The sequence below is a fragment of the Eumetopias jubatus genome, unplaced genomic scaffold, assembly GCF_037043125.1.
Source record: "Eumetopias jubatus isolate StellerSeaLion01/CBP00866 unplaced genomic scaffold, mEumJub1_p1.0 scaffold_8, whole genome shotgun sequence".
Lineage (NCBI taxonomy): Eukaryota > Metazoa > Chordata > Mammalia > Carnivora > Otariidae > Eumetopias > Eumetopias jubatus.
In genome coordinates, this window is record NW_028274814.1 from 23,118,036 (window position 1) to 23,129,916 (window position 11,881).

At 43.0% G+C, this 11,881-nt stretch overlaps 1 protein-coding gene across 1 annotated transcript; it reads right to left on the reverse strand.

The window, feature by feature from the left end:
* Positions 1-10,049: 10,049 nt before the first annotated feature.
* LOC114217773 (tubulin alpha-1A chain-like) lies at positions 10,050-11,581 on the reverse strand. Its single transcript, XM_028114728.1, has one exon. The coding sequence runs from the start codon at positions 11,542-11,544 to the stop codon at positions 10,189-10,191; it is 1,356 nt and encodes a 451-aa protein (XP_027970529.1). The 5' UTR covers positions 11,545-11,581; the 3' UTR covers positions 10,050-10,188.
* Positions 11,582-11,881: the final 300 nt, after the last annotated feature.

Here is an 11,881-nt window from a genome sequence, read left to right on the forward strand (position 1 = left end):
GGCGCCTGGGCTGAGACAGTCCAGATCACTGTCCAGGGACAGTGATCCAAATGGTGTGTATCCTGATGCCCATCAATTTGAGAACCAGTGATGTAGAATATACATTGAAGTATATGGGTGTATTAGGGTTCTCCAGATGAAAAAAAAAAAAGAGATTTTATATATATGGAGAGAAAGAGCAAGATGCGAGAGGTCTAGGATCCACAGGGTGGGCCAGTGGGCTAGAAATTCAGGAAGTGTTTCTATGCTGCAGCCTTGGCCAGAAACCTTTCCCACTTTGGGGAACTTTAGTCTTTGCTCTTAAGGCCCTCAACTGATTGGATGAGGCCCACCCACATGATGGAGGGTAATCAGCTTTACTCAAAGTTACTGATTTAAATATTAATGACACCTAAAATATAATTTCACAGAATCATCTAGACTGGCGTTTGATCAAACAATTGGAACTGAAGGCCTCGCCAAGTTGACACACAAAATTAACTGTCACATTGAGCAAATATTTTAATTATCAGTTTTAAAAAATATATTGAGCATTTAATATTTCTCCAGTTTTAGGCTAGGTCTCATGGAGTACTCTGGAATGTAAAACCCTAGTCCCTCCTCCTCCCCACCCAGGAGTGTGTTCCTGATTTTTTTTAAATATTTAGTGTTTCTTCCCTTGTTAAAGATTCAGTACATAAGAGGTGGGGAGAGGGTTCATGGTTAGGAGCTTTTTAGGACCTACTCAGGCAGAGAAGCCTAGAAAACTCTCCAAATAAAGACCTCCGTGTGTCATATTCACCCACCTCAGATAATACTTGCTTACTGTTGCATTCAGAAAGCCACAAAAACAAAACAAAATCAAGGCCCCAAGCTGCTACCATGTGCCAGTTGCTAGGCTGGCTTCTGGGGATACAGTGACAAAGGAAACGTGACTTCCACTCTCTAATTGTTGTAGGTTGTCATGGGGCTCCTTAGTTCTCATGACTTGCTAAACTAAAAGAGAGGGGCTTTATGAAACTGCAGAGGAAATAGGAAGTAGTAGGAAAGACCCTTAACTTTTGATATATTTATTAAAAGTTGGAGAGATTTGTCATAAAGGAATGGAGAGCCTCGTTCCAACAGGAACAGCTCCCGGTATGAAGTGGGCACCGGATGCTCATTAAGCCGGGATCTGATTTTCCCCAACCTGTGACTGTTTGTGTCCAGCAGATGGCCCCAAACGACTGGTTATAGCTGGGATGCACGGGTCCCTCTGGAAAACATGAAATGTATTTCGATAAACCGGCATCTTAGGGCGCTCAAATTGTCTGTCTCAGACCCTTTTTCTTTTTTTTAAGAAAGTATTTTATTTTTAAATAATCTCTACACACCCAACATGGGGCTCAAACTTACAACCCAGAGATCAAGAGTCATATGCGCTACCGACTGAGCCAGCCAGGCACCTACTTTGCCCTCTTTCAGTGTGACCTGTGGATCAAAATAAGAAGTGGACAAGAAAATGGTTACCTGTCCTGGAATGTGGTAATACTGTGGAATAATGGAAAGGTAGGTGAAACATAAGAGATAACTTTGTAAAGTGGCATCCAAATAAGGAGTGGACACGTGTGTGTGTGGTTGGTTGGGCATTCAACTCGATTTCGGCTCAGGTCATGATCTCAGGGTCTTGGGATCGAGCCCTGTGTTGGACTCTGGGCTCAGCGCAGAGTCTGCTTGTCCCCCTCCCTCTGCTCCTCCCCCTGTGCCTCTCTCTTTCTATCTCTAAAATAAAATGACCTAAAATAAATTAAAAAAAAAAATCTCCCGTTGAAATAAAAAGTCTGCATTGGATAAGGTGGAGGATATGAAGAATTCCTACTCTTGTTGGAGCATCTGCCGCTTAGGTTAGAAGCTGCTTCCAGAGCAGGACCCTAGTTTGGAAAAGGGTTCTCTGTCTGTGTCCTGGGGTCCCTACCTGGAGACATTTCAAAAGGGAAGACACAAAGAGAGCATCCGTGAGATATTCCAATGATCTTACACAGACGACCACTGAGGACTACACAAAGACCCTACCACAGTTTGCCCAGGGGAATATGGCTTCTCTTGGGGATTATGGAAGTTAAAAAACTCTTTTATTTTTTAAAGATTTCATTTATTTGACAGAGAGAGACACAGCCCTACCTTTGAACTTGTGGTGTGGGACATAGTCGATACAAGGAGATTCAGTTCCTGCTTGAAGGAACGTCTATCTAATGCCTGATACAGATATTCATATGTACATGAATGACAATGTCAGGTGTTCAGTATTGTGTTTGTAGAAATGATGTAGGTGTCAAGAGTATCTGGAGGATTGAGAAGGAAGTCTTGTCCGTGTGAGCTGGCGTGCTCAGGAAAGGAAGAACCGCTCTGTGGAAGGGGTGGGCCATTGCCTGGGGCCTGAATGATGAGAAGTGAGCAGGATATTTGAGATGCAGGAACATCTCAGATATCCTATTTATTACGCAAGAATGTTATTATCATCCATAAGCCTATACTAAAGATAGCAGAGTGGCAAAGCACGGCCAGGGATTAAAAGTATAATCTTGTTAACTGCCTTCAGAGGAAAAACAAAGGATGAGAAGCCAAAAGTTCCTGAATCAGCAACATCATCTCCTTGTTTTTTCAATATTCTGATGTCAGTTGGACCATTCTCTACTAAGTTGATAAACAGTAGAAACACTCGATATGACATGCTTATTATGTATAACCTGTTTTTCTCATAGACCGGTATCTCTTTCATCCAGCTGCCTTCAAAAAGTTAAAATTATGATAAGACACATGACAGGTATGGGCAATTAGCACCTAAGAAGAGGTTTAGGACTGTTCGAAGCCAGGGGAGGGAGATTCGTCAAATCAAACGTCACTTATTTAACAAAGAGATCTGCATTCCCGACACTAATGGTTAGATGTGGTATTTTTCTTAGCTGTATTTTGCCTATTTCATTACGTGAAAGAAATTTTAATCCAGCTACTTTGTTCCCCTGCCCCAGCCCGTTTTGCCAGTATCCTAGCTTTGGTGAAGTTATTTAACTTTTATGGGCCTCAGTCTCCTTATCTGTAAAGCAGACATAAATAGGATTCTTATGATGATTTATGAATCCATACACATAAAAGCACTTTGAACAGCCCATAGCAAGGGCTCAGTCATTGTCAGCTATTGTCACGAGTTCTGGTGTTAAGGAAGGTACAGAAGGTTAAGTTTCGTAGGGTCTGTAGGTAGACTGGAGCGGTATTAATATATTTTGAAAATCAGCTATAATATGGGGCTAAAAATTATTCAGCCCCCCAAGAAAATTGTATCTTCTCTTGTAAAAGAAACCATTTAGACTTTAAGAGTGCATAATATAAAATCATATAACACACATTTTAAACATGAGAATAACAAGACTAGGGACATAAAAGTGGTGGAGAGGACTCTAGGTACAAAAACGCATATGTGGTGTCTTATGTACACGCAATGGGGGGGCCACACATTTGTCTCTAAGCTTTCTGGTCATCACTGCAGAAAGGGGGAACGTGATCAGCTGCAAGATAAAAAGGCACGAGTTGTTCGGGAGAAACACAATTACTTGCACTGTTGTGGCCCGAGGGGAAACTCACCAGCTCAGCTTAGGCCGAGAATTTGTAACGCAATACACAACATCTTCAGCATCTTTTCAGCAATGGAACTCCAGGGTTTCACGAGGCTGCTCTGATAACCTTCCTCAAACCATCACCCCAGGGCACTTCCGCAACGCAGTTCTAGGAGGAGATGGATTGTATGGCACCTGTGGACAGGTGCTTGGCTGCCTGGCCATCTTGCCTCATCGAGAGGAAGATTTTACAGTGCCTGGGATGCCCAAAACTTCTCTCTCATTCCAAGTTGTTTGGTTTCTTAAAAGCCAATCACAACTGTTTTCTCATTTAATCCTCAGAAACCTCTGAGACAGGGATCATTAAACCCATTTTACAGATAAAGAAACTGAGTCCAAGAGTCCTTGGACAGCGAGGAAATGGTGGGGGAGGATTGGGGGGCTGGCTCCCGGAGCTCACCTGGACCTTCGGCCCTGACCCAGTACAAGACGCCTCTGAGCTATGCTCCCTCCATCTCACTGCTTAGTCGCTCTCTTAACCATCAACATCTGACTTTTATGTCTGCAACCCCATTGAAATCACTCTGGCAAAAGTCACAAATCCTATTTCATTGTCAAATCCAGGGACCGTTTCCTCAGCTTGCCTTTTTTTTTTTTTAATTTGAAACAACCAGTTATTCATTCTGTGGCATTCTGTTCTCCTTTGGTTTGGGGAGCACTAAATACTCTGGGTCCTCCTCCTACTTTCCCTACCACTTCTGCTCCTTAGCCCTTATGAGCAGCTCCTTCACCTGCCTCCTAAATGTTGGGGTCCCCAGGGTTCCATCTTTGGCCCTCTCTTCATGCTCCCCAAGAGAGCCAATCCTCTTGCACGAATCAGCTGCTGTCCTGAAAACAGTGATTGCCAAACTTACAGAGTCGAGTCACATCCTGTATGAGGTTGAGCTCTAAGATCAGGGTCTGAGGAAAAACAACATTTCTTCAACATGAGACTTGTTCGTTGTTTTTTTCAGTTGAATAAGATGAAACAGCTGGCTCAAATTTGGAGCCATTATGTAGAAAAAAAACTGTTTCGTTACAGACTGGAATTATACCTGGAAGGGTGAGGTGTTCATATCATGAGGACATATGAGGGAAGTGAGACCATTTGGAGGAGGAGCAGGTTCATACCCCCCATTCCACTGCCTGCTTAGAGCCTACCACTATGGGATGAAATGGGAAAAAGAAAATTCTTCCCCTCTGTTAAGACCAAGCACACGGGTGAATTTGCGTGCATTAACCATGACTCCCTGAGTCTCTGCTGTCTTTCCCCCGGACATTTTCATTTGGTATTGCCACAAGATTTCAAACTTAACATGCCCACTATTTCTCAGCTTTACTTCCCCCGCAGTTCTACTGGGCTATAGCAAGAAAACCACTCTCTATTATTGCTGTTATAAAGATACTCCCAAATTTCAGGGGCTTAAACAATAAAAATGTATTTCTCATCTGTGTCATATTGCAAGGTAGGCCAGGAGGTAGAGGGTGCAATGTGGCACAGGAGGCCCACTCTACAAGGTCATTCAGGGATCCAGACTCAAGAAGGTTCTAAGATCTTCCATAGGTAGCTTCCAAGGTTGCCTTGGTGTCAACGTGCAGTCAGGAGAAGGGGCAGAGGAGAGCATGGCAAGGGCACGTCTATGTGTTAGCATCACACCACTTCCATTCCCACCCCACCGGGCCAGCCAGATGCCAGGGGAAGAGTTGCCATTCCAGCACTAAGTCTGCACCATATGAGGGAGCGTGGCACTGCATGTCCATGGAGAGGTCGCCATCTGTCATTCTCTTCCCTTCCCATTCCTAATTTGTTCTTCCACCAGTATTTTCTTAGTCTGTTTTTTTTTTTTTTTTAAAGACTTTATTTGAGAGAGAGAGAGAGACACAGTGAGAGAGGAAACACAAGCTGGGGGAGTGGGAGAGGGAGAAGCAGGCTTCCCGCTGAGCAGGGAGCCCGATGCAGGGCTCGATGTGGGGCTCCCTGGGATCATGACCTGAGCCGAAGGCAGACGCTTAACGACTGAGCCACCCAGGCACCCCAATTCTGAGTCTCAGTTTTCTCTTTTGTAAAAAGGGCCAACAATTGTGCAGGGGTTGTTGTGAAAAGTGAGAAAACCTGTGTAGAGCAATGAGCATGTGCCTGACTTACTGTTGATGTCACGAGTAGGTTAACTATTATTGTTATTAGTTAGTTGCAGGACTTCATCACCTGCCCTGCTATACCAACCTAGAAACTCTCTTAACCTCATCACCAACTGCCAATCAGTCAGTGAGTCCTACTTACCTAGTTAAAAAAAAACACAGATTTATGTGTCTTTAAATGCCAAAAACAGATGTTTGTGATATGAAAATCAAAACATATGGATTTGGATACTTTTTTTAAAAAGGAAACAAAAGCCACACTCCCTGGGGCAATCCAATGTATTTATATGGCTTCAACTGTCATCTTTAAAATGGGCCCTGTATGCCAGATGGACTTAACAGATATATTCAGAACATTTCATCCTAAAACAGAAGACACATTCTTTTCAGGTGTATATGGAACATTCTCCGGAATAGATCACATATTAGGCCACAAAACAGCCCTCAGCACATTCAAGAAGATTGAAGCCATACCATGCACCTTTTCTGACCACAGTGCTATGAAACCTGAAGTAAAAAATCTTGAGAGAGCACAAATACATGGAGGTTATATAACATACTACTAAACAATGAATGGGTCAGCAAGGAAATAAAGAAGAAATTAAAAAAATACATGGAAACAAATGAAAATGAAAACACAGCAGTCCAAAACCTTAGGGAGGCAGCAAAAGCTGTGCTAAGAGGGAAGTTTATAACAATACAGATGTACCTCAAGAAGCAAGAACAACCACAAATAAACAACCGAACCTTACACCTAAAGGAGCTAGAAGAACAACAAATGGAGCCTAAAGCCAGCAGAAGGAAGGAAATAACGATTAGAGCAGAAATAAATGATATAGAAACTAAAAATCAGTAGAACAGATCAATGGAACCAGGAGTTGGTTCTTTGAAAAAATCAATAAAATTGATAAACCTCTATCCAGACTTAATCAAAAAGAAAAGAGAAAGGACCTGAAGAAATAAAATTACAAATGAGAGAGGGGAAATAACCAACACCACAGAAATACAAACAGTTATAAGAGAATATTATGAAAAATTATAGGCCAACAAATTGGACAATCTGGAAGAGATACATAAATTCCTAGAAACATAAACTACCAAAAGTGAAACAGGAAGAAATAGAAGATTTGAACAGACTGATAACCAGCAAAGAAATAGAATCAGTAGTCAAAAAACTCCCAACAAACAAAAGTCCAGGACCACCTGGTTTCACAGGCAAATTCTACTGAACATTTAGAGAAGAGTTAATATCTATTCTTCTCAAACTATTTCAAAAAATGAAGGAAAAATTCCAAATTCATTCTATGAGGCCAGCATTATCCTGATACCAAACCAGAGAAAGACACCACTCAAAAAGAGAACTAGAGGTCAATAACCCTGATGAACATAGATGCAAAAATTCTCAACAAAATACTAGCAAACTGAATCCAACAATGAGGCAACACACGGAATGGGAGAAGATATTTGACACTATAGATAAAGGGCTGGTATGCAAGATCTATAAAGAACTTCTCAAACTCAACACCCAAAAAACAAATAATCAAGTCAAAAAATGGGCAGAAGACATGAACAGACACTTCTCCAAAGAAGACATACAAATGGCTAACAGACACATGAAAAAATGTTCATCATCATTAACCATCAGGGAAATTCAAATCAAAACCACATTGAGATATCACCTTACACCAGTTAGAATGGCAAAAATTGACAGTGCAAGAAACAACAAATGTTGGAGACATTGTGGAGAAAGGGGAACCCTCTTACACTGTTGGTGGGAATGCAAGTTGGTACAGCCACTTTGGAAAACAGTGTGGAGGTCTCAAAAAGTTAAAAATAGAGCTACCCTATGACCCAGGAATTGCACTATTGGGTATTTACCCCAAAGACATAGATGTAGTGAAAAGCAGGGCCACGTGCACCCCAATGTTCATAGCAGCAATGTCCGCAATAGCCAAACTGTGGAAAGAGCCAAGATGCCCTTCAACAGATGAATGGATAAAGAAGATGCGGTCCATATATACAATGGAATATTACTCAGCCGTCAGGAAGGATGAATACCCAACATTTGCATCAACATGGATGGAACTGGAGGAGATTATGCTAAGTGAAATAAGTCAAACAGAGAAAGACAATTATATGGTTTCATTTACTTGTGGAACATAGGGAATACCATGGAGGACATTAGGAGAAGGAAGGGGAAAATGAAGAGGGGGGGAATTGGAGGGGGAGACGAACCATGAGAGACTCTGGACTCCAGAAATCAAACTGAGGGTTTTAGAGGGGAGGGGGGTAGGGGTATGGGTTAACCCTGTGATGGGTATTAAGGAGGGCACATATTGCATGGAGAACTGGGTGTTATACGCAAACAATGAATCATGGAACACTACATCAAAGACTAATGATGTACTGTATGGTGACTAACATAATATAATAAAAAAAAAATCATTCACCACAATCAAGTGGGATTCATTCCTGGCTTGCAAAGGTGGCTCAATATTTGCAAATCAATCAATGCAATACATCACATTAATAAAAGAAAGGATAAGAACCATATGATTATTTCAATAGATGCAGAAAAAGCATTTCACAAAGTACAACATCCATTTGTGATAAAAACCCTTAACAAAGTAGGTTTAAAGGGAACATACCTCAAGATTTTAAAGCCCATGTATGAGAAACCCACAGCTAATATCATTCTAAATGGGGAAAAACTGAGAGCTTTCCCCCTGAGGTTAGGAACAAGACAGGGATGTCCACTCTCACCACTTTTATTCAACATAATTACTGAACTAGTCTCAGCAATCAGACAACAAAAAGAAATCAAAGACATCCAATTAGCAAGGAAGAAGTAAAACTTTAACTATTTGCAGATAACATACTACATATAGAAAACCCAAAAAACTCCACTAAAAAACTGCTAGAACTGGTACACAAATTCAGTAAAGTCACAGGACACAAAATCAATATACATAAATCTGTTGCATTTCTATACACCAATAATGAGGCAGCAGAAAGAGAAATTAAGGAATCGATCCCATTTATGATTGCACCAAAATCCATAAGAAACCTAGGAATAAACCTTAACCAAAGAGGTAAAAGACCTGTACTCTGAAAACTACAAAACACTAATGAAAGAAATTGAAGATAACGCAAAGAAATGGAAAGACATTCCATGCTCATGGATTGGAAGAACAAATATTGTTAAAATGTTTATATTATCCAAAGCAATCTACACATTTACTACAATCCCTATTGAAATACCAACAGCATTTTCCAAAGAGCTAGAACAAACAATTCTAAAATGCACAAAAGACCCCGAATAGCCAAACCAATCCTGAAAAAGAGAAGCAAAGCTGGAGGCATCACAATTCAGACTTCAAGTTCTATTACAAAGCTATGGTAATCAAGACAGGATGGCACTGGTACAAAAGTTGTTTCTGGCCATTTGCAACAACATGGATGGAGCTAGGGAGTATAACACTAAGTGAAATAAGTCAGAGAAAGACAAATACCATATAAAGTCACTCATATGTGGAATTTAAGAAACAAAACAAATGAGCAAAAAAGGGGGGAAAAAGAGAGAAATGAAGAAACAGACTCTTAACTATAAAGAATAAATGGATGGTTACCAGACGGGAGGTGGGGGGGTATGGGTGAAACAGGTGTTGGGGATTAAGGAGCGTGCTTGTTGTGATGAGCATCGGGTGATGTATGGAGGTATTGAATCACTACGTTCTCCATTTGAAACTAATATTACATTGTGTGTTAACTAACTGGAATTTAAATAAAAACTTTACAAAAGGGGTCTTATATGACTGGATTAGAACTCGCAGCTGGAAAGGATCTACAAAAGTCTTCTTGTTCCCTCATTTTAAAACTAAGGAAACTATAGCCTGCTAATGACAAAGTTGGCACTCAAATCTAGGTCTTTTGACTCCAATCAACTGCTCCATTGGACTTAGCTCCTTCCTACATAAGAATGTTCATATATTCTTCTTGATTCTCATCCTGTTTACCTCCTAGTAATGTCACAGAAAAATTAAGTCGGCAAAGCCACCCAGGCAACTCCTCTCTCTTGTGCTCATAGTTATTGGCTGGTGTCCGTTAGATGAAAATGACCGCGTTATGAATGTCCTCTAATCTCCTCTGGTTACCAAGCCAGTGAAGATTCCAGAGCACTAAATTCCAGCTCTTCTTCTTCTTCTTCTTCTTCTTCCTTTTTTTTTTTTTTCATTTAAGACAGGGAATACTTTATTCAAACCCATCAGAGAAATGGATAGCTTGGGTCTGTAACATAGCATTGTGTTTTAAAGCATAGGTCAGTAACTGTATGTGAGTATACACTGCTACATACAAATTAACTGATCAGAGCACAACTTTTCAATGTTCAAAACAGAATAAGCTTCCCTGTAAAAGCAGCACCTTTGTGACATTTTTTACTTTAGTATTCCTCTCCTTCTTCTTCACCCTCTCCTTCAACAGAACCCACACCAACCTCCTCATAATCCTTCTCCAGGGCAGCCATGTCCTCACGGGCCTCAGAAAACTCTCCTTCCTCCATGCCCTCCCCCGCATGCCAGTGAACAAAGGCACGCTTGGCATACATCAGGTCGAACTTGTGGTCCGGGCGAGCCCAGGCCTCAGCGATGGCTGTGCTGTTGCTCAGCATGCACACGGCCCGCTGCACCTTGGCCAGGTCTCCGCCGGCCACCACACTGGGAGGCTGGTAATTAATGCCCACTTTGAAGCCAGTGGGGCACCAGTCCACAAACTGGATGGTACGCTTGGTCTTGATGGTGGCAATGGCAGCATTGACATCTTTGGGAACCACGTTGCCACAGTACAACAGGCAGCAGGCCATGTATTTACCATGCCGGGGGTCACATTTCACCATCTGGTTGGCCGGCTCAAAGCATGCGTTGGTGATCTCTGCTACAGAAAGCTGTTCATGGTAGGCTTTCTCAGCAGAGATGATGGGGGCATAGGTGGCCAGAGGGAAGTGGATGCGGGGATAGGGCACCAGGTTGGTCTGGAATTCTGTCAGATCGACATTCAGGGCTCCATCAAATCGGAGGGAAGCAGTGATGGAGGACACAGTTTGACCTATCAACCTATTTAGATTAGTGTAGGTTGGGCGTTCAATATCGAGGTTTCTACGACAGATGTCATAGATGGCCTCATTGTCTACCATGAAGGCACAATCAGAGTGCTCCAGGGTGGTGTGGGTAGTGAGGATGGAGTTGTAGGGCTCAACTACAGCTGTGGAAACCTGGGGGGCTGGGTAAATGGAGAACTCCAGCTTGGACTTCTTGCCATAATCGACAGAGAGACGTTCCATCAGCAGGGAGGTGAACCCGGAACCGGTTCCCCCTCCAAAGCTGTGGAAAACCAAGAAGCCCTGAAGGCCTGTGCACTGGTCAGCCAGCTTCCGAATGGGGTCCAAGACAAAGTCAATGATCTCCTTGCCGATGGTGTAGTGCCCTCCGGCGTAGTTGTTGGCAGCGTCCTTCTTGCCGGTGATGAGCTGCTCAGGGTGGAAGAGCTGCCGGTAGGTGCCGGTGCGAACTTCATCAATGACCGTGGGTTCCAGGTCTACAAACACGGCCCTGGGCACATGCTTGCCGGCGCCCGTCTCACTGAAGAAGGTGTTGAAGGGGTCATCTCCTCCCCCGATGGTCTTGTCACTTGGCATCTGGCCATCGGGCTGGATGCCGTGTTCCAGGCAATAGAGCTCCCAGCAGGCATTGCCGATCTGGACACCAGCCTGGCCCACGTGGATGGAGATGCACTCACGCATGGTTGCTGCTTTGCGTCTGCGGAGGAGATGGCGGAGAGGAAGAGGAGAGGTTGTTGCTTCTTACAGCGCGACTCTTAGGCGGTTGATGTCTAAATTCCAGCTCTTCTTAACCTGGTTCCTTGGATCCCCAAACCCAGGGTCACCTTCCTTCCAGCTTCTAATTCTGAGCAGCAGATGGCACTGTGCACAAGTCTGGGAAGATAACTGAGAAAAAATGCGCTCAAGCTCCCTGCAAAACCCTGCCTTGACTGCACAAGCCGACTCACCCTCCACTTCTGGGTTTCGAGGGCTCACAGCGAGTGTGAGCTGGTCCAGGACGGTGTGACAGAGGCTGCCG

Coding starts and splice junctions, on each gene's coding strand:
- LOC114217773 (XM_028114728.1), bottom strand. CDS start 11,544: ATGCGTGAGTGCATCTCCATCCACGTGGGCCAGGCTGGTGTCCAGATC.